Below are 23,995 nucleotides of genomic sequence, written 5' to 3'. Positions count from 1 at the left end.
GCTTCTTTACCTGTAAATCTCAATGTAATATTAGTAACTAAGTTTGTGATCTGGCTTAAAACTTAGGGAGCTGATTCATGTCAATGCTAATGTTGTAAACTAAAGACGTGGTATTTATTTTCAGTAATGTAACTGATGTGACTATGTGCTAGTTAAAGCTAGTACACAAATTTCAAAATTATAAGTGGAAAGTGGGCCTTCAAACCATAAAATTGACCATATTGAAGTCAGCAACGTAAATATTTGAAGTATTTATTTATGCTTCTTTTTGGAGTTGTGTCAGCTTTCTAAGACTGGTAGATGTACAGCTGAAAAAAAAAGAAAACCTACAGCCTGATCAAAATGCCACTGAAGTCTCAGAAAAGATTTTCTTCGTATTTGGGATGATATGTATTTAGGTTAAACACATGAAAAATCTCACTGAGGGTAGTCAGTGATACAGTCAAACTTATTTATGTGATTTTTAACTGTAAAGGTGTCTGTTACTTTGTTAACAATATTTGATATCAATTTGCTTGGTTCAAACACCCCCCCCCCCAAAAGAAGTACCACGTGTTATATTTTACAAATACTGGTTTCCTGGAAGATTGTGCAGATTATCAGAAGTGTGTATTTATACATGAATTAATGCCAGCCAGATTTAAAATCAGGTCATACATTAAAGCTGTGAGGAAATATTGTTTATAATATTGCATTTTCAGGTTTTTACCTACAAAATATAATGTAAAAGAGAGATAATACTCTTACAAATGACTTACTGTTTCTTCCAAACAAACATACATAAATGCATTTTCTACTTTGGAGGATGACTAAAATAATTTAAACAATAGGACAAGGTTCAAAAATTAATACCTGCTTACTGAGGGATGGTGTTTTCCCAGGCATTTTAAATACACCATTCTGTAAGAAAGTTTCCTGTCATTAACTTTATATGTGTGATTTAAGTTATCCCTGCCATTTTTTTTCTTCTGTTGAATAATCAGTTGTAGGCCCCTGTTAAACCAAACAAATCAGTGTTTAACTCATTCCTAGAAAACCAGTTTTTTATCTAGAGAGAAGCAGTTGGCTTCCTAATCATATTCCATTTCTTTCTTCTTTTGGTATTTTGCAAGGTTTTCAGTAGAATGTAGAAAGTGTGGGTGAAGTCCTGGCTGTGGTGAGATCATTAGAAGTTTAAGTAGTAAAAACTTCATCCTTTGTCTTTTAAGACATGAACCAAGCAGTGAATGTGTTTTCTCACTTACAGTCCTTGCTCTAGTCCTACCATATGTGCCTGCCTTGCACATGTAGTAGTAAAATCTGTTTTCCATGTAAAACCTGTGTCACTAAGTTTATTTATATGACTGGTGTATGAAAGCAGGCGTGGAATTTAAAACACTTACTAAACAATCTGTAATATATTACAGATCTCAAGTAATTAGGCATTCCCATGTCTGCCAGTTGTAGGAAATCGAACAATCCATTTTGCCAGATTTTTCTCTTTTCTTAAGCTAAAATAGTTTGTGCTTCAACTTAAGGGTTGGCTAAATGCAATTGAAACAAATAATTTGATATTCGTTCTTTTAGGGTATTACATTGTTTTAAGTTGAAAGGACTTCCTAGGTTTTGTTTACAAGAAAAAAGGAAATCATGGCCTCTGCTTAAAGGAAAAGAAATAGCAAGAAAAAAATTGCAGATTTTTTTCTGCTTTTGCAACATATTGAGATAATCAAGAAGTTATTTTATTCATACATCAAACAAGTGAACTAGTAGAAGTCAAAGAGTTTTACACTATTTTAAAGATCCTTTTGGATTAATATTGACCAAAAATTTTGTAACAGAGTGTTGTAGTACAGCTGTGACAGATAATAGATCACATTCCATGATAGTAAAAAGATGCTCCTTTTATGATTATGAGTCCATAAAAAACAAAGCCAGCATAGCTTATTGAAACTCCTCTGTGGTAAATCCTCTAGCAAAGGGACCTTTGGTTCTCTACCCATACTTCTTTATTTAAAGCAATTAATTTATTTCAAGTTTGTGAGCCTGTTCCTGAATAGCTTTAATTCTGATTTTTTTTTTTACTTTGTTAATTTAAACTTCAGCCCCGAAGTTTAACTTTGAATTACCTTGTGTGCATTTGTGGGGGTTTTTTATGGTTTGGTTTTGGTTTTTTTCAATGGCCTTGGAATTGCATTGTTTATGAGCTGGAAAGGATAATTCTGAACATGCTCAATGATAGTCAGTTTTGAGGTACTTTGTAGAGTTTATTTAAAACTCTTTTGCACACAGCTGGACAGGCTGTACTGAAGAGGTTACTCTGAAGTAAAAGATGACTTCATGTGCTGAAACTAATGTAAAGTCTTTAGGATGTTATGGGCACTCAACGTGTTTAGAGATGTATTCGCAGGTATAGGATGCTGTCAAGTTTATTTATGTATAAGTTATTACCAAAGTATGATTGAATATTACCAAAGTCTTACGCAGATCAATAAACTTCAAAGCGAGTGCTCAGGGACTTTACATGATTGAATATCTGATATTATGCACCCAGAGTAATGATTAAATTACCTTCTGTTCATTTAAATAATAATTGGCATTCTTAACAAACACACAAACACAAAACCAAATCACTCACTAGGTGCATCCATAAAAAGTTTAGCATGTAATCATGGGAAAAAAATGTCCTAAGACTTTGTGCTGGGATAGAGTTAATTTTTTTCGTAGTAGCTAGTAGGGGCTATGTTTTGGATTTGTGCTGGAAACAGTGTTGATAACACAGGGATGTTTTTGTTATTGCTGAGCAGTGCTTACACAGAGCCAAGGCCTTTTCTGCTTCTCACACCATCCCACCAGTGGGTAGGCTCAGGGGAAATGAATTTGGGAGGGGACACAACTGGGACAACTGACCCAAGGGATATTCCAGACCATATGACTTCATGCTCAGCATATAAATCTGGGGGAAGAAGAAAGAAGAGGGGTAATATTCACAGTTACCGTGTTTGTCTTCCCAAGTCACTGTTATGCATGATGGAGCCCAGCTTTCCTGGAGATGGCTGCACACTTGCCTGCCTATGGGAGGTGCTGAATGAACTCCTTGTTTTACTTGGCTTGCAGGCATGGCTTTTGCTTTACCTATTAAACTGTCTCTATTTCAACCTCTGAGTTTTGTTTTACCCTTCTGATTTTCTCTTTTTTGTCCCACTGAGAGGAACGAGCAAGCAGCTGTGATGCTTAGTTGCCATCTGAGGTTAAATCCTGCCGGGGTTCTATGTCATACAGTAAAGTAGTTGTAGAGGGGAGAATAATACAATGACCAGCAGGTATAATTAGAAAGTCTGTTGGCATGAATTAGAACTACCAGCTTCTTTGAGGTGCTTCTTATTTGGTAGCATTGTGTTTAGAGAAAGACAACTTCATGGCTTATTAGAAACTGTTCCGAAAACAAGTGTAGCCTTTTGAATGTAGAGGATGCAGAGGGAGAAGCCTTTGCTTTCTGTTGCAGCCGAACTGCTGTAACAAAACTTGAATATCTCATGCTATTTTGCAGTAACAGGATAGATGAGTGAAACAGCTGTCAAAAGAGAACTGTGAATATCTTTAGCATGATAGGATAGCTTAGTTTGGAAGGGACCTTCTGAAGTCATCTCATCCAATGTCTTGCTTAGAGCAGGTCTGTAAAATGAGATTGCTTGGAGATTTGTTACAACCTAGCATGCAGCTCAGGGGCAGCATAGGCTTCTAGACCACCACAATCTTTACAAAACTGTGTGAAGCTTGGGGGTTTTTTTCCTGCTACTTGTAAATTAGTGCTAGTTTGCATGCAGCATGCAGCTCCTATTCAAGGAGTTCATGGGCTGAAAACATCTCCTCTCTTTTGGCTAATTTTTTGGGAAAAGAGGAGTCTGGTTTTACCCCTATTGGTTTCTGTTTTGTGCACCACTTGATCTACAAATATGAGGAGGAATGATGGGGATGAGCGAAGAGGAAGAATACAGGCAAGGCAGTGGCATCCACAGAACCTCACACCAAATTTTTTCTTAATGCCTCAGTGGAGTGCAGTCCCAGTGATGTTTCTGGAGGCACAACTGGCTGCCAGACTTTCCCAAACAAAATCATTGTTAACTTGACTTCAGTATAGTCTGTGTTCTTTCAAATACAGCAAGCAGACTTTCAAGAAGGTCTAAATACAAGATAAATTAGAAAGCAGTGTAATTAGTATTGGAAAAGGAATAGGAAGGTCTTTCAGCTCACAGTAATTCTTCGGGGCTTTGAAAGTAGTTTAGCATCTTGCTTTTAGAATAAGATATACAACTTCTAAGACAAATCAGCTCTCCAAACTAGAGTTCAGAAAGTAAAAATACTGTTGAAAAGTTTTCTGGTATGTATCTAAACATGGATATACATTCTGTGAGTCATACAATACTGTCCAGTAGATGTATCTTTACTCTTGACTTGTCTTGCTCTGTATGTAAGAGGTGAGTTTGGTTTGTTCCACCAGTGACCTTGAGCATGTAACTTTAATCTTAGAACAGGCTTCGCTTTTTAAGGTATAGGTAGTTCTTCTGCCTGGAGGAGTGGTGTATTCTGTCAGTTTGGAATGCTTAACCTTTCATCCTTCTGGCAAAGCTCTCCCTCTTTGAGAAAGTCTTGGGATGTCATTTGGTGAGATCCTGAGGATGTGGTTTACGTAAATAACCCAGACTTAAAGTTCTTCTTTGTCATGGTTTGCATCTTGAATACTGCTGTCAGATGTTATGAGTTATGGTAAACAACAAGCAGCAGTTTGAAAACTGCCCTTTTCTTTCCTTTTTTTTTTTTTTTTTTTTAAATTATCTTCCAGCCTTGCATTATGTCAAGAAATGGAGAAGAGTAACCAGTTCCTAAGTCTGCATCATGACTGGTGCCACTAATAATTTGATATGAAGGTGTGCATTACAAGTCTTTGATAATGGGTTTTTTTGTCCTGTGACCTCCCTTTTATGACTTCAGCAATGCAGACTTTGAATTAGATAAGGAATTAAAAATAGGGAAATTTAGATGTCCTATTATACTCCTGTAGGCTCAAAGACTCATTTGTGGCCTCAACAGGTGTTTGTAGGTCTAAAAAATCCTGAAGTGAATACATTTCAACAGTGTATCTTCGGTAGAAAGGCAGTAAGTCCTGGTAGGGTAATGTGTCTTTCAGGGTAAGGATCTTGAGGTGCTTGAATTTTATTCTGTTAAAAGTTGCTGTTTTTAAGATAAACATATATATATATGTGTACATATCTTGAAGTATATGACTGAGGAACATAAAGAGAAGGATCTGCATATTTGCTATAGGAAAATGGTCTTAATGTCATGTATTGTTAACTCAAGTAATTTAAGAACTTGCAAAATTACTCAGAATCCAAAAGAAACGTGAAATATCTTCAACCTCCTCATTACCCCTTACTATTTTTTATTTTATTTCTTAACCAGAGGTCTTTTGCAACCTGTTAAAACCACTCTATGAGAGTATTGTTCGGGTGGAAAGCTCTGATAATTTACATTTAAAATGGCCTGTAGTTGAAATACAGGAAAATCCCTCCTGAAAAATTTGGGTGTTTTTGTTTGTTTGTTTGTTTTCAGATTGACAAAAAGTAGTTGCATACCTCCTCAAATTGTGCAAATGTCGTCTTCTTTTCAGGTGAAAGTTATGTATGTGCGTCCAATGAACCATATCGCAAAGTTGATTACACCAAGAACGTCAACCCGAACTGGTGTGTGAACATAAGGACTGGGTCCAGTCGATCCTTGACATCTCTGACATCCACAAAGAGTGAAGTGAAGGAGAGTAAAGATTTCATTAAACCCAAATTAGTGACTGTTATTAGGAGTGGAGTAAAACCACGTAAAGCTGTGAGAATTCTGCTGAATAAGAAGACTGCTCACTCCTTTGAACAGGTCTTGAATGACATCACCGAAGCCATTAAGTTAGACTCGGGTGTAGTCAAGAGACTTTGTACACTGGATGGAAAGCAGGTAGGAGAATAAACTGCTGTGACCATCTAATAGCTGTGAGTTAATCTAAGCTGCTTTGTTTTCATAACTTGAATTCTTGTTACTGTATATGCTTTAACCTGACTCTGAATAAGGACCGTTAGAAAACATCAACTTAAAAAAATTATGTTAAAATATTAATATATACAACAAACTTAGAATTGTATATAATGCAAAATAAGTTGATCTTTACATTCTAAGTAAAAAAAAATATTTTTATGCTAACCCTGTTGTATTGCTAAAAAAAGTGCCTGTTACTTTAGTAACACAATTTATTTGAAACATTTGAAAGGAAACTTTTTAAAATACTTCTATGTTCTCAGAAGCAGAGTCCTGTTTTCAGACTACTACATAGTGCTGACTGGTAGAAGAAAAATATTGATGCCTCCTTCCATTTCACTTCCATAGATTGCTACTCAAGTAGCAGCAACTGTCGTGATCTAAGGTCAAGAATTTTATCTGAAATTAATAATTCTGGAAGGCTGGTGACATCTCTGCAACTTTCTTTTTTGCATTTAGTTTTACCGCTGCAAAAACATGCTGCCAGGATTAATGATGTGGTAGGTCAGTATTCTCCTGGAGAAATACAGAGGAGTGGCCCACAAAATGTTCTGCTGCACCAATTTCAAGTGTCAGGAATACATTTGTTGTTGGTCAGTCAGGTTAATGACTCACCCCTTCATGGAACAGGACTTTGATACTTGACACTTTTATTTGACATTGATGTGGAACTCTGACAGCATTGTGATTTTTGTAATAGAGCAACACAGGCTGCAAAGTAGATCACATTTGGTATTGGGTACCTGGACTATTATCCTGGTGACTAAATATTAGTATCCCTGCTCATTCAACAAGTATTTCTGTACACCTGCATGCCTGTATATTTGCATGAACATTTGTAGAAGTTTCAGTTGTATTCAGAAATGTAGGAATTTTTATTGTCAAGGTTTTTATAATGGTTGTAATCCTACAGACTTAAAAAGCACTTTTTTGTGGTGCAGGTTGCTAGGAAATGTATTGCAGAACAAGTGCACTTAGATGGCCTCAATATGAGGTCTGTCTCTGGTTATGTTCTGTGTGCTTGGATACGCTTCTTATAATTAAATACATGAAAAGAATAACTTCTGGATTTTGGTATTAAATGTAGCAAGGCAAATGCATCACTGAGACTTGATTTCAGTACTTGGTGGCAGCACTATAATGTGCTCTTTAATTCTTCTAATAGGTTTGATTTTAAATGAGGTTTGTTAACGCTACTTCATAAGACAGAATCCTTCCTAGGAACATGGGAAATGTTTTACAGTCATGTTTAATTTAATTCATAATAAAATGGTTTTGAGGATATTTATTATGCAGTAATTAGTCTCTTCTGGCCATGAAGTCCTCTGTTACTGTCTTGGATAAGATGCTTTTAATCTTCTCAAACTAGTCAGGAAAGGAAACTCAGTTCACATTCACCTCTTTTTTTACATTATAATACAGTAGAAGTTAGCTAATCTGCATTGATGTCAAAGATGCAGTAGTGCCTCAGAGAACAATGAAAACAATTAACATTACTTGCATGTTACCATCACTCATGGTAGATAATGGCTGTCTTCAGTCCATGGTGAGGATGACCAATCACTGGTTATGCTCCAAAATAAAATTCCTAATTGCTGCAGTACCTCCTCCTGCCTTTCTCTGGTAAAGGCAATAATCCAACTTGGACTGCGGATGTAGAAGTGTTCTCAAGCAGGATTGAGAAATCCCTAGTTGTCACTGAGAACAGCCCGCGAATAGCTATTCCTTACAGCTGACTCTCTGTGTAAACATTTTCAGCAGTAGTAGTAGTAGTAGTGAGTAAATGTGTAGACCTCCCTTCCACGTGGAAGAAGGGCCTTTTGCTTTACTGTAGGCTCTGGGAAGGAGCCTTTGTTTGCACAACCATAGTGAAATCGTGTTTTGAGTGGTCATGAGATGTAGTGCCCCAGAGAGAAGACTTATGGCTTTAAACACCCTTACAAAAAAGCCTTCTAGTGCATATCTAGGAAGATGGAGAGTTCTGGGTTTTTTTATTTGTTTGTTTCTTTTTCCCCAAAGTGAAGGGCTGACCCCAGTTTGAGGCAATAGGGGTTTTTTTTAATTTGTTTGTTCATTGCTGGTATATGTAGAGGTTGGTGCACAAGGGCTTTTTGGGGTTTGGCACATAAAGAGTTGCTTTGCTGCCAATTACCAATTGGTGGAAATTTCTGAGCCTATTTTCTCTAATGTAGTAATTGCTTATTCTTCTAAATGTGCTAGGGAGGCAGATCTTTTATGTTTGTTGTAGTGTTGGCACAGCTTGAAAGGCAACCATTAAAAAAAGGCATTTTGTAAATGGCTGTGTTCCTATAAATGTAGCTCTTGTGTTCTCCTGGGTTTGACTTTTTTCTTCTCCCTGCTCCTTCATGTTTTTATCTCTGTGGAAATCCTTTTTTTTTTTGGTAGTGAATAGATTTAGGTTGTATTTTCTGTTTAATATGGAATTGACCCTGAAATTCAGGTGTTTAAAACATGCATGTATAAAATTCATATCCTTTTATTAGGGAATGTGTTGTTCTGTTAACTTGCGGGGTGATTTTGTATTCCAGTAGAAGTATTTAACATGTGTAGTAAGAAATGATGGTGAAATCAGTGATCTAGGCAGAGGTCTTTCTAAGCAGTACAACAGAAAGGATGTCCTCAAAATAGTTTTTATTTACCCTTCTGACTTCATTAATCTTGACTGTAGCAACATCTTGATGATAATAGTGATACAGAGAATAACATCCGAATTGGATATTTTCCTTGATTACTGTGTGTGAAGACAGACAATTATCTAGCTTTTAATTGTAAGATTTTATAATATTTACAAGGTTTCCTTTTATCTTCAGTTTCAATATGCTGTAACTTATTAGTTACATAGTGCTTTGTAGCCTCAAGTACAGATTTATTTTTTAACTATGTTGATGCAACGCTGACTTTTAACTTTCAAGCTATTGAGGAACCAACTTTTTTTACCTCCCAAGAATTTTTTGAGGGTTTCTGTGTGAGAAAAAATATTTCTATCAAAGTAACTAGGCTTTAACTTTGCAGTGCAGGCTTCTGCTATTCCAGTCTTTGTGCTTTTGACATTGAGGTTTGCCTAATATATTTGCTTGACCAAAGTGTTTTCCTTACTTGGCTGCATTTTTCCTGGAATCTGTCACTATCCTACTGTGAAGCAAGGACAGTGAGACTGAACCTTCTCCAGTTGGGAAGTTAACCATTTGTTCACCCTGAAGAGAACAAAGGGCTTCTTTCTTGCTAAACAAGTATCAAGCTTCAGTCATTGCAAAGTGTGGAGTGGCAACTTAGTGGTAAATTACCTGCACTGGTTGTTTAAAAGCATTTATTATATTGGGGGAGGGGTAGGGGAAATTTCCTGTGAGAAGCTCACAAAAAACCATGCAGAACTCTGAAGCACGGTACTGAAGAACTCTGAAGTTATTTGACACATGATAGAAAATTCAATTTTCGCGCTTTTTAGGCTTGCAATGTGTTGCAGTTTGATGGATTAATATCCGTAACAGAATTCAAAAGGTGAATGAGCCACCTTTTCTGTACTCCACTCCCAAAGTAGTGAGAATGCACTACAGATTAGCCTTAGTTTGAAGGTCTTTTTTGGTGGGCCATAGGTATGATGGTGGCTGTCTCTGAAATGAAAAGCTCCACAATTTCTGTTAATGAGGGTTTTTTTAATAAAGTGCTAATAAAAGTAAATAGGTAACTGAAGAAAATAGATACTACGTGTGGATGTATTTATCAGACTCATCATGCTCTCCTCTCAGTAATTTTTTTTATTTTCCACTTGGAGATTTGAAACTTCTTAGTAGAGAGGATAACTTCTGTACACTGAATTTTGTATTTGCTTTGCTGTTAACATGCCCATCATAGAGAGGAGAAACCAAAACAAGAGATGAGCAGGAGAGATTTCATTTATTAGTATAACAGATATTCCCCATATTCTTGATTGAGTTCTTTTGGCACATAGCCTTCAGTCATTCAGACCTGCACATTTCCATTAATACAGTATTTTTGCTGTAGTCTTAATCTCAGTGAGATCTGACTGTTTAGTACACAAGTTTTAGAACATGTGAATTTTGTTTTTTCTCAGTTTTGCAGTTTTGTGTGTCAAGTCCTATTGTATGAGATGATTTTTTAAAAATAATTTTTTTGCAGTTAAATAAGTTTTTTTAGCAAATATTTCCCTTTAGTTCAATTCTCTCCTACCTAAGGAGGAGGTTCCTTAAGAAACCTGGCTCTAGGAGTTAAGTGTACTTTTTTATTTTTATTTAATCTTATGTCATTTAATTGTCCTGTTACATCATTGATATCTCATTGCAGGCTGAGAAACAACTGTAATAGAAACTTGCTTTAGTGTTAGCAGGCATTATTTGTAGTTGAAACCTGCTAAAGCCAAAAGAGTTTTTATCTTGCATCTCAGGCTCAAACCTACTGCAGGCACTACACAAATGCGTTGGAAATCAAACAGATTTGAATTTCTGCTACAGGCAATTTTGGAAGAATATAGAAATCTCCAGCTTTTTTTGCAGTTCTAGTTCTGTTGAAATTTAGCATACCATTTTAAGCTGAAATGTTGCATTAATCTTAAGTATGAAGGAAAGAAATCCTTAAGCCCTTGCCTATCTTGCAACTCTTAGAAAGGCTTATGTACTGTTGAAGAGGAATGTCAGTGACAGCTGGAAAGAGAGTGAATCTCTGCATTGCAGATCCCACAGAAAGTTGGCATTCGTGGGCAAGGAGTCTTTCCTTATTACTGTGTGACAAATAGTAAAACATATTGTGGAAATGAAACCAGAAGTTGTATTTAGATTGTCTTTAAAAAGAGAGACAAAGGGAAGGAAACAATGGTGGCTATTTCCCTGTATCTGAAGTAAGCTTTTGGATATGCTGTCTTTTCTCATCAGTCAGCTAGGAAAGCATGGTCCAGAAAATGTACTACTTCCTGAATGCACCGTTAGGATACTGTTGTTTTGAGTGATTATTGATGATTCACTGCCAAACCGGCATTTCATATGAGTAGGGGTCAATGAGTGTGTGTCTATACCAGTCTGTAAGTGACTTGGAAGATGGAATGGAGGATATTCTTAATAAATACCAAGAACACACAAAACAGGTGAGCTACAGGAAACCTGGACAACAGAAGATTAGAATAGTCTTGACAAGATGCAGAAATAGCGTAGGATAAAGCAGGTTGAGTAATCTTACACTCACTGGTTATTAAAAATGCAGATAGGAAATGTGGTAAAGGATCACAGGTGAAGATGAATTAATGGTGTCATTGGTCATGCATAGGAGAGGAAAGCCAGCATCCATATGGAACTTACAGTCATAGTGCCCACTTTGCTCTGTCCTACTCAATGCAATGGTACCAGCCAGACACAGCTTTATCATGGAAAATTCAGAAATGAGTAAAAATATTTAAGAAAACATGTTATATGAATAAAGATTGAAGGAAATGGGATTGCTTAGACTATAGGAAGATAATATGGGGTTTTTTTTGAATGAACAAGAAAAAAACCTAGCAGCAATAAGGAAATTACTTCTGTGTCTTCCCTATGTGTAGAAAAAGCAATAATAGTCTTACAGTTAAGATCAGATCCTGTGCAACTCTGTGGTAAATAGTCACAGTAAAATTAGGAGTAATGAAGAGGGGGGTTTTGGGGTTTATTTTTGAGCACATAACTGGAGTCTAAGTCTCTAAGGTTTCTCAAAATGGATTGGTTTAGAGCGTTTTCAGTAACTGAAGGTCATCTACTGCTTTGAAAGAGCTGTTAAGCTAGAGATAAAGTAACAAAAATCTGAATGCCTGCTAATATTAAAGTGTGCACATCCCACAGAATTCAAACAGCAGGGTTTACAATTAGAGTAAGTTTTATCCTAGTGCTAGCAAGCCTCTTCTCATGTTTGATATGAAACGTGATTTAAGGGAAGTTGGACTTGTGCTAGAGGATAGAATTATTTCAGAGAACAGCTCCGTTTAGTCAGTGTGGGATACAAATCTTGCAAGTCTTACTGAAAACAAAAGAATTAAAGTGGCTCCAATCTTGAGGAAGTCTGTATGGCAGGAAATTAATTCATCCATGGGCACTGCTACGTGGTATTTTTGTTCAGACTTTCAGTCGGTACGCTCGGAGCTGGAAGCCATGGTTATTTATTGCTAGAAGAAAAGAGGAAATAGCATATTCAAGTAGTGGAGATAATTTTGGCCTCTGTTTGTGGACATAGAGATATTCCCATCTGTAGTTATTTATGGAAGGAAGAGTTTATCTGAAACTAACCCAAAATTAACCCTGCCCTGTCATAGTTGCAGCAATCTGAAAAATACCCAAAATATAAAAATATAGAAATCTTATTCTGGGTACATATCTTATCATGGAATACTTTCTAAAGCATTTTCATTACACACAGTGGTGCCAGGGCCCCAGGCAGTTAACATGGGGTTTATAGTTTAGCCTAGAGAGTATTTACAATTTTTATTGTAGTTGTCAGAGGATCTCATTACCAGTCCAATTACAGTTTTAAGGAAAAAAGAAAATGCAAAATGATAAGTTTCGTTTCAAAGCAGCAAAATTATGATGCTTAAGATGCTACAGAATAAGGATTAAAAAAGCAATAGAACCTTGAACATCTAGTGAGTCATCTCAGGAGAGTGTATTAAACTGGAAGTGAGCAATAATGCTGAGAAAGCTCTTCAGCTTTGTTGCATATGCAAAAAATAAAGGTCATGCCGTGTGAAACAGCCACAGTCTAGCACAGGAAAAATTGGCTCTCTGGAACAAAGGTCTTTAGAATTTGTCACAGCGGGGGAACCCCTGTGTCTTATTCTTACTTTCTGGAGATCAATAACCCAGAGTACAGTACAGATAGAATAGAGAACGTATCTCTTTCCTTCCCACGGGGATGCATAATTCTAACTTCAGGGATGTGGTGTAATGTTGCTGGGAATCTAATGGCTGGTGTCCACTAGGTGTGAATTTAATCTTTTTCACTGAGGTATGGTTTAGATATGTAATTAGTAATACCCATTGTCATCAGACTAACAGGTTGGTGAAGTGTGATGTTAAAATAATAGAGTATTTCTAAAAATGAATGTAAAATCAGACCCTGGTGTGAGGTCAACACTTTTAAATTAGGCCATGGCAACTGAAAAAATTTGCTAATATTTTAGCTAACAGCAAGCATGTGTATCCTGTTAAAAGTGACATCCAACTTGCTGGAGTCTTTGTGGATCTATAGAGAGGATGAATCCTGCTGGGATTTCAATTTTTGTCTGCGCACACCAAGAGCTGACAGCACTTAATAAAAATGACATGCTGCACAGTGTGGGAAACAATCACTGCAAAAATAGTGGTGTCACCAGTGGTAGCGTCGTATCTTTGTTGATGTATGATTACAATAATTTTAGTGATGGGTTACAGAAATGGTGTGTGTAGCTCTTGGAATAAAAGAGCGGTATGCCATCATTGTCTGCCATCTGCCATGCTAAAGATTGAATCACATGACTTGGAAATTAAACCTTGGGAATTTGTTACGTCCCGCTGAGCCTGGCCATTAACAGATAATTAGTCTGGTAAAAATCTTTTGAATTCGTTCTGCAGCTGTCATATGCCAGATTAGGATTTGTGTCACAGGTTCCTCATTACTTTGAGACCTTGGAAATTTTTTTCCTGTAATTAAATTACCCTATGTTACTTCAGTAAACAGTTGTTATATTATAACATTACAACATGCAAATTTTCTTTAAGAAACCTGTTACAGCTTAAAGCTATTTACCAATCACATATGAAAAGTTATCAAGGTTGAATTTTCTCCATTCCTGTTCATAATGGAGTCTTTAAGCAGACTTTCTAGTTTTAAGATTAGTATTCCAGGTTGTCAGGTTGATGGATCTATAGCTGCTTCTTGCTTGGCTGTAATCAGATTGTCAGCGTCTCTTAAGTCTACTGAGGCAAAAATACTGAAATCTTAAAATGTGAACTTTTATATTTGTACCAGTTACTAAGAAAAATGATGTTCTCTTCCATAATAAATTAATGGCAGGAAACATGAAACAGTTTGTCAGGGAGAGGAAAGAGACTATTCATCTTTAATGTTTAAAATGTTGCTAACTGATTAATGGGCAATGAACCTTAAAACACAGTAGCCCTGAAGACTCTAGAAGTAATAGTGAAGTAAGAGCAACACAAGCCAACTTTTAAAAGGGAAGAGCTGCCCAGCACTTAAATGGAACAGTGATCCTGTTTATGGCTTGCAGTTTGTAAGCTTTACATAGGAAGGAGTGATAACTCAGTGTAGGCAGTGAAAGTCAGTGTTCTTCTCTTGTTCACAGAGCCAACAGTCATTTTTTCTGTTATGGAAATATGCGATCTGTGCCCAAAATATTTATTTTGTTCATATTTATTTGGTGTTTTGTTTATTGACACATGGCACACACCATATCTCTGTAATCATGAAAGGCTTTTTAGACAAACAAAAATATTTCAGAAGAAAGCAAAAAGAAAAGAACATAACTCATAAACTAGATGGGAAGTTGGACTCTTGGGCTAGTAGGTTTGGCATTTCTTGGCTTTGCCAATCTCCAACTTTCAACTCAGTTAGTACTTAGGGAGTTATGGATAAAATTATTGGAAAAAAGGCCAGTTAGCTAAGAAAAATAAAGATGATTATACCATAAAAAGTACCAAACAGCCAGAATCCTCTTTGTAAGTGCTTTCTGAAGGTGCCATTTTCTTGCATGTGGAAACTTGCAGTTTATCTTTTAGAGAAATCAAGGGTCTGGTTGATTTAACACGAATAAAACTGAATGTGAGAGATTCAAACATGGGAGATAAGCATGCCTTATTCTCCCTGTATTTTGCAAGGGACCCAATTATACAGACACTTAGAATATGCTCATGTGGTTGTACAGGCAGACATTTGGAAATGTCTTGGAAATTGGTAAGTGTTCTGCCTTGATTTGCAAAGAGAACACACTGGTATACTTGACATCTGACTCAAAAAGACGTCTCTGCAAACAAAATTCATATGCCACAATTGGCTTTATATGAGCATAAGAGGAAACATGGCACGGTGAGGTTTCCTGGTAGCCAAGAATTCTGGTCAGTTCTCATTGTGGCTGATATTTATGCCTCAAAGGGAAAAGTTTTTTCTCCATTTCCCTGGAGCCTGGCGGGTTAAGCAGGGAAATGCAAGGTCTGTTACAACAGATTAGTGTGGAAAAAATTACGTATTAGAGCATATTCCTATTACTTATTTTAATATATACTTGTAAATTTTAGACTATATTACTTTATATTTTTACTTAAAGTGTAAATACAGTAAAATTGATACTATAAACTCATGAAGTCTAAGAGGATGATGAACCAATGATGAAATCTCATTCACAAAGCTCTGTATTTTGTCCTCCTTGGTTTTCGTACACAACAGTACTATTTCCTACAGTTTTAGTATCAGAGTGGCTGTTGGTGTAGACAAGGAGTTACCTCAGTCCTTGAAGTCTGTCACCTTCTTAAGAGCACACTTCTAGCTTAAGCACTAATCTTCCTTTTCCTGACAGGGATTTGCTCTTGCTCTTGGGCTGACGTACGTAATCGGATGTGTGAGAACCTCATAGCTGTCTTCTGTCACACATTATCGAGAAGTCCATGAGAGAAGGTGCAGTCCAAGATGCAAAGGAGAAGTTTTTTGAGAAGTTTTTAGGGTCTGAGAGGGCTTTGAGTACTCTTAGAACTAATAATTATTATACAGATTTTCTTGGTTTTGACACGTGAATATGTTTTGATTACTTACAGCACACTTCGCCTTTTGCACATTATTTTTTCCTATCTTCTATTTCTCAAATATTTGACTTCTAAAAAAATGTATTTATGATACTTATATCTCAACAACTTCTTTTCCTTCCCATCTACATGTCACTGAATATTCAGATTTTAGAACAGTATTATAGTTAGTAGGAGGATGAAGATGTTTGATACTATTTCTTAGGGATAGATACTTGTCTGCAATTTCCAAAGTCACTATCATGGCTTGCTCACATAGTTTAGCAATAATCAGTGTGATTTGAAAGTTTTTATTCTTTGAGCATCTATTTTGGAACTTTATTTACATTGTAATAACTCCGCCTTCCATATATAGGTATCTTAATATATGGGAGATATAAAATAAATGCTAATATTAGGAGTATTCACTGGTCATAATATTGTGTATAATTTTTTTTCCAAAATCTGCATGAAGAGACACACAGATTAGATGGATGAACATTTTTTTTTTTAGGAAGTTTTTTGTCTTCATTTAAGGCCTAGATAATGAAGTATGAATGACACTACACGTATTTTAATGGAAATAAAAAAGACTCACCAGATGTTTTGTTTGTTTCAATACAAATCAAAAGACATGAGCACAAAATTATCAGAAGCACTGACAGACTATGTAACTCTAAAATGATTAGGAGATTAGCACCTTTCCCTGCCTTATCTGAAGCTTTCAAGAAGTCTCTGTCACAGTCCTTTGTAAGAAATAAGATTCATATGGAGTTTTTGGAGATAAACACTAGTGCAAGTTATTAAGTATGGGGAAAGGGTATGTCTGAAAACTCAGTCTGATTGCTGTTTAAGAAAAAAGCACATCTAGTGTTAAAACTATTAAAATATGATTAGCCACATAGTCTATAAGGCCAGATCACAACACTGAAACCCTTCAGTCTCTGACGAACTAATTTAATGGATGCAGTTTTTTAGTGAGAACAGGTAGAACAGTGATGTACTTTATCAACTCAATATTCAGTAGTATCTCCATGTGAGGGGAGACGAAAAACCCTTCTGAAATTGTGTTGGATGTCTGAACTGTTAGTGAGGAGTTTTTCATTCTTTTTACTCCCCACACACATTACAGGAATAAAGGGTGGATTCCCAGCTATTTGTACTTTTACTGAGGTACCTCTGATTGGAGAGAGAACAACCAGAGCCCAGTGCCATCCAGCTGCATTTCTTTTTCTGCTTTGCTTCTCCTTAATCCTTGTATAAGTATTGCTAAGTCAAGGTATGCAGAGCTACTCTGCTGCTTGCATATTAGTGGTAAAAAACGCTGCAGGGATTTTTATCAACTCGGAACCCAGCAGGCCTCCAGAATGATGAGGGACTCCAAGCCTATTAATAGCTAGACCTCCAAGATTCCTACTTCACGCTCACACTGTGGGGAGCATCCCAGTATCACATCCTAGACCTTCTTTCTTCATCTGTTGCAAGGCAGATGCGAGTCTGACAGTGTCTAAATGCTTGTCTGAAATTGAAAACTTCAGTCTATCCATATTGCTTAAATAAGGATTCTTAACTAAGTAATAAAAGGGCTTTTGTTGCATTAACCCTGTCATCAGGACTGGGAGTGGAGGGCATTGTTTCTTTATCAGAAGAAAGAGAGAGGAAATGGAATAGTCCGTGGTATTATCCTATGGAAAACATTGCTGTCGTGTAGAAAATAGTTTGTGCGTACTCTTCTGGTTACAAAAGATAAATTAGAATTTAAAAAGTCAACTGTTAAACTAAAGAAAATGAGATTGCATACCTGCTCTGGCTGTTCTCAAGTGTTTGGACACAAATGCTCAGTGCACATTGAGTCATGTTTTTCTGGACAAGGGAAAAGCTGTGAGAAAAGGTCTTTGGGTATCTCTTCAAAATATGAGTGCCCAGTGTTTCACCCTTCCCAAGCTTGCAGCGTATATCTGAAATGACTTCCAAATCTTTTCATATGGTTTGTGGTTTGTTTTGTTTTTTTTTTCCCCCTCATCTGTAGCAGAGTTTATGGTGAAATTCTCTTGGAATCACATCTGCATTAGAGGCAAAATATGCCTGTCATCTGGTTTGTTTGGTTGATAGTTAGAAGTAGAGCTATCTTTTAAATGGAATCTTTTCCTTTTCCCAGAACTTTTTCACAGTTGTAATCTCTATGTTTCTTCCTTCTCTTCAAAGCCAATGGGAATTGATATAGATCCTGGCAACAGGACAGGATATATTGTGAAAATTATCATTGCTCTGAGCAAGAATTCTTAGTTACTGTAAATGTTGGGGAAGGATAGAGGGGAAAAATAGGTTCTAATATTTTCACATGCAGACCCAACTGTGAATCCTTGTTAGTAGACTGAAAAGAATTACAACACTTTCTCATTTTTATGGTGGAAAAAAGGGTTATGTGAGGTTCAAAACTGACTTGGGACTGAACTAAAAGAGCCTCGTCAGGTGTGACATGAGGAATAAATATTAATACCTCTTTTGTAAATTGACTTTGTTAGGGATGAGTGTTGAAGTTAGAGGCTCTTTTTGAACTAATTTTTTCCTCAGTGTTTTATATATCCATATATAATTAGTCTCAAAATGTTTTAGGTGATTCATGTTCCTTCATACCATGAGTCATTTTTACTCTGACTAGCATACTCAAAAATTTTTATTTTTAGCTAAGGCCTTCATATTCTGTGTATGACACCTGAATGTTTGTGTGAGGACCTTATCTGTAAACAGTCCTCATTTGGCAGGGAACAAGTTATAATTCTGTCTTATTTTATAGGAGTACTCTTTTAAATTGTCATTTGCTATAATAGAAAGGTCAGGTTTTCTGTGAAATGGAATATTTACAAGGAAACTCTTATTCTAATAGTGTATTACCAGGTTTCAGTGAGAAGGTTACTTAATAGAATTCTTCACAACATATATATATGCACTTGAGTTTGTGTATTTTGTTAAATAAATAAATGAAATTGATATCAGAATTTGTATCCTCAATCCAGCAGAAAATAATTTTTTTAATAGAAAGTGTAGTTGAAAGAAATTGTTCGCTTCTAGTATTCTGCTAGACTAGATTCTGTGCTTAAATCTGGCTGACAGTTCTTAGAATTTGATGTATTAGGTTATGCTTCAAATTTGCGAACTTATGAGCACGTTTCAACTATCTTAAAAATTAAATACTCGGGTCAAAGTGAAAGTTCTGAGAAACTGATTTTCAAAAATACCTGCATGTCTTTATTAGTGCATAGATATGCTTGTAGTATGTAGCACTTGGCAGGCTATTAATTTGTAAACCAGTGATAATAAAATTGCTGGTTGCAAATTATTTATTGTCCATCACCATATTGAAGTTTCTTGAACAGAAACTTGCTATCTGCCTTCTTCTAATTCATGGTGACACATCTCTATCACCTCTCTGGTGGGATTCAATTTACACTAGTTTTTCTTGTTTTGCTTCAACTATTGTAGCATTATTATTATTAATATAATATTAAGATAGCCTTGGAAATCCCTGAAGTGATTTCATTCTAAATATGACATGGTTTTTTATATCCCACATCCCCCTTTTTTCCCCTCCTGTCAAGGTGTTAGTTGTACATAGGAGTTTGAGGGATTAACTTACTTGCTTCCACACTCACTCTCTTTGCCCTCTTTCCAGCTTAAAAGAATGGAGTGTCCACCGCTTTTTTATTATTTTTTTTTGTATATTTGGTGTAAATGCTTTTTTGTTTCATTCCTGGTGATAATACACAGAGAGACAGGTGTAACATTTAACAAGTTTTAAAATCACATCGGTGTAACCATTACTGCATATTCTCTAAATTATACACTGTGACTTCATTCAGAGTGATAGGATGGGATTTTTATAAATAACAGCAAAATGAATTGACTGAGAATTTTCACTTGCCTTTTCTCCTCCCTCTCTTGAAGTCTTTCGTCCAGCGTGGAATGATTTGTAGTAAAAAGTGGACTTTGTAAGCTGGTGGTACCAAGATGTACCTTTTTGTTGCTCTTGCTGCAATGAAGTATAGAGTAATTGTCTTGATGGAAAACCACTATGAATTTTTGGCTGTGGATGTAGTGAAAGCTATTTAGAACACTGTATTGGAAGAATAATTAATCTTGCAACTTGATGAAAAATATTTCTTGGGTTTTAGTTGATGAAATATTGAAGCTTCAAACCACTCAAATTAGATAATGTCCCTGCACAGGTAATTCTGTCAAGTGAAGACAGCTTTTTAACTGAATGCAATTCAGTGGGTTAAAATTTTACTTTCCTTTGGCTGAATTTGACACAAACTTGATGGTAGTAAGGGATGAGCAACTGTGCTTGCCAGGAATGGTGGAGTTTAGAGGGACCATTATGAAGTAAATGAAATGCACTTTTGCAGTGTTTCTTTAAAAGAATGTTACCAGACAGTTTAAGAAAAAGCTGATGCAGCATCTGCCACTTCATGCTGGCAGACAATAAATCCCCACAGAGGATTTCTGAATTCATTTGCCTTGGATATAAGAAGTTTACAGTGACACACAATAAGTATGGCCTTTAGTCTACTTAACTGGAGTAGACTGAAGCAAAAGTCTCAATTTTAAAAGATTTTATTTTAAAAATATCTATGAAATTGTGAATTTTGACAGAACAAGTCAATATTTACCATGAAATCTCTGAGTTGGCAAATTACTGGAATAACTTCTAAAGTGCATGGCCAAAAGGGTGGCAGAGTTTAGAGACTGAGGGTAGATACATTTGCATATAGCCTATGAGGCATGTTAGAGTTAATATGGTTTACTTTTTTAACTTCTGTACTTGCTAAAAAGCATAAAATATCTTCTCGTTATAAAAATATTTTTAAACTTTTGCTCCTCTCATCTTTACTGTGATCTTGGAAGGAGATGAAACATGTACATGTCTTAAATAGTGTTATTTTCATAGCTGTTATAGTCTTAAATTTTGTTGGGTTTCTATTCTTGTTCAGTCTTACTGCCTTTATCTCCTCTGCACGTATTTCTGGCAGTAGTAACTTGCTGATGCACCAGGCAATACTTGAACATTCCTGGGGTCTGGGTGTAAACTTAAATTCGTGTTGACAGTACTTAATGAAACATGAAGCATATTAAGAGTAACTGTGTGTAGGGGGAGATTGCACTTGTGTTGTGAGTTGTTTTGTAAGTGGTTTTCATTTTTAAGCCTACTGGTTTTAGAGTTATCCTGAGTACTACAAATAAGTTAACTGAATCAGAGAAAAGAATCTTCCCAGGAGGCCTAAGAACTTTGAATGAACTTGATTTTTGCCCTACAGGCATTTCATACTGTATCTTTTAGAGCATTCTCCAGATAGACTCTTAGGAATGTCCATACTGGTAGATACTGAGTTGAGGAAACTCAACACAAGTCCAGAGAATCTCTTCTCACTCGCTTACAGCTCTGAGATGTCATGAGATGTCATGTTTTGTTTGATCTGGATCTTAACTGCAATAAGGGAATCATAAAAATGAGCTCTAGACTTTAATGCAGCTCTGCAGAAAGCAGTATTCAGTTCTTGCAGGATGGTTGAGTTCTTTTGTATTTATTGATAGTTCTCCCTCCTTTAAAGACACCATTATGTGACTGCCATTTATTGAATTTAAATACTTGTGTAAAAATTTCAAAAGATGTTTTTCTGGCTAGTAAACAAAGGGGTTTTTAACAAAAAATACTCCTACAGCCTTCTTTCCACAGAAGAGAAAAGTCTGTCGGGGAAACATCTATGGAATACTTGGGTGCAGTAAGAGCCATGGATTCCTGGAATTGCAGTTAACTTTTCCATATGGTGTTCTAAGCAGCAGTTTCAACATGGTGTTCATAGAAAACAGATGGTTTCTAAAAACTAATTAGGACTAGAAAAGTAATAGCTGATAATTTAAAATTCCCTTCTTGGGGGTCTCCATCTCCTCTAGAAATATTTCTGTGGAGACTCAGAAAAAGGGGGGGGGGAATATTCAGCTTATCCTGTATATGCTTTCTAGAAAACCTTTTGACATTATGCCCTTATTTTGGGAATAAATGAGCCATGTTGCCTATTGTGCCTCAGACTTTCCACTTGCAACTGAATTGAAAAAGACTATTGTTAATGTTGAATGGATAATTTTAGCAATAGAAATAATTTTTCTAGGCATTTTCTTTGAGGCAGCTACTAAGAGAGCTTCTTATTTGGGGGAGACTTTGCAATCCAGACAGGTACAGCCAACACATTTTAATGCACTCTTCTAATGTATCAGTAGAGAATATGTCAGGGTAAGTAAAATCAAGCGATTATGGTTGGATATGCTGAATACAGACAAGAATCAAGACTCTTTCAGTGAATCTGGCAGAAGTAGCTGGGCTTGGGTTCTACTTTTCAACACTAAATCAGTTGATCACTGACAGGGCCCTGTGGAGGTCTGCTTGGCACACATAGTGAAACTCTACCCAGAGTTAGTAAAAACAACATATGTTCCCAGAAGCTGCTTAGGAAGCTCTTTAAGCACTAGGGAATATCTGCAAAAGCCTTAGACCTTGAGAGTAGAAATAAGGACACCAATAACCTCATAATGAAGGAGTAGTCGCCACAACTATACTCCTGCTTTAGCAATAGTGACTAAAAGGATTAAGGCTAATACTGCTGTAAACAAGTGTAGGAGTGGTTGAAATTCTAACCAGGGTTTCAGTATGGACAGAAATTGTCTCAATGGGAGAAATTGTAAAAGCAGACAGTGTAAAGGTGATCTATTAGTATGACTAGTACATGAGGTTCAGTGACGATGTTCTGGCACATTGTTTAACTGTTTGGTTTACCCTTTATGGTCTATATTATCTCAAGACTGGTGATATCCTGGCCTTTGAAGACAATGTCAGAAATCATACCTGAGGAAGCATCTTTTGCTCTTGGAGAGTATGATTCCTGTGGTCTAAGGAGAAAGGGAATGACAACAATTCAAGTTTTTCTGAAACAAGGTGCCTACAAAATATTAGTAAAATGAGAATATTTTTTTTTTAATCAGCTTGTGCAGGATCACACAACTAACAGTGTATTAAGCCATAAATGTAATGGAAGTTAGCAGGGAAAAAAAAAGAGACAAATCACAATATGTGCTTCATAAATTATGATGCTTCTCCAGACATTGTATATTTATGGAGATGAAGCCAATAAAATCTTGACCTGACTGCAGAAAACTGGAAGAATGGGGTTGGTGCCATGTTGCTGTGTGTGTAGTCAGAAGCGTGTGACAAGTACAACCTGCTGCAGTGTTTGCTTCAAAGCCTGTGTAATTCTGAGCAGATTCAGTGCCTGCTGCTGGTGTGCTGCTCAGTAGTAGCTGGTGCTGCTGCTAGTTGCATATAGTTTTATGCTTACGATATTAAGAGACCACTCATACTCCCTTTATTCTGTTACACTGCATTTCTCTGCAGTTGCAAACCCAGGTGCAGGCTGAGGAGCTGTCTGTGCTACAGACCTCCCTTCTGCATGGAGCAGGGGTGGGTTTATAATGCACTTCAATTCTAGAAGGATCACTTGACAGTGAATAGGTGCAATTGCAGGTTCTCAGTTGGCTCTGATGCAACCAGCAGTGCACTGGCAGCAGCCCAAGTCTCAGTGGCTGGTTTTTGGTACCCAGGATGCCAGACTGCCTTTTGCAAAGCTTTATGCTGGAGTGTTGCTACCGTTAGTATCAAATGTGGCTTTGTGTGTATGAGATGGAGTCCGTATTACTAGAACCAAATTTAGAATTTGTATGCAGATGTAGATACTATCATCTTCAATCTCAGCATTATTTTTATTTTACTACAAAATAAAATAAAAAACTATTTAAGTACCCTTTTTGGCTCTTTTTAATGTTCATGCACAATCATTCTGTGATTCTATGATCTTACATGTGCTTAGTCTTGGTGAGGATATTGCTTTGCTTTTTAGGAAAACAAGAAGGGAATTTGCAAATTTTTTCTTGTTTGTAAATTAATTCTCATAATGGTAATGAAAAAAGCTGTAATCCAGGGATTCACAAGTTATTTGCATAGGTATTTCCATCAGCTGCAACAATAGGTACATTTTGAGCCAGACTGAAGATCTTGATATCATTCTCTTGAAACTGCAATATGGAGCGTAGAGCAGAGGCATCAGTCCTGCAACTTGGATTGA

General features: G+C 36.4%; 1 protein-coding gene across 6 annotated transcripts in view; it reads left to right on the top strand.

The window, feature by feature from the left end:
• The window catches only part of DCLK2 (doublecortin like kinase 2), an 83,768-nt gene that overhangs the window by 6,516 nt on the left and 53,257 nt on the right, over nt 1-23,995 (top strand). For all 6 annotated transcript variants that reach the window (XR_003542957.2, XR_003542956.2, XM_027732836.2 and 3 more), the window contains exon 2: nt 5,651-5,985. Coding sequence is in view for 4 of the 6 variants with exons in the window: in XM_027732836.2 (XP_027588637.1) it covers nt 5,651-5,985 (335 nt within the window). In the remaining 2 variants the exon portion in view is untranslated. The remainder of the gene's footprint in view (nt 1-5,650; nt 5,986-23,995) is intronic.

The sequence above is a fragment of the Pipra filicauda genome, unplaced genomic scaffold (assembly GCF_003945595.2).
Source record: "Pipra filicauda isolate LSUMZ 115617 unplaced genomic scaffold, ASM394559v2 scaffold8_size5757611_pilon, whole genome shotgun sequence".
In the NCBI taxonomy this organism is placed as follows: Eukaryota; Metazoa; Chordata; class Aves; order Passeriformes; family Pipridae; genus Pipra; species Pipra filicauda.
Note: the sequence above shows the minus strand (reverse complement) of the source record. Positions and strands in the feature narration are given on the sequence as shown.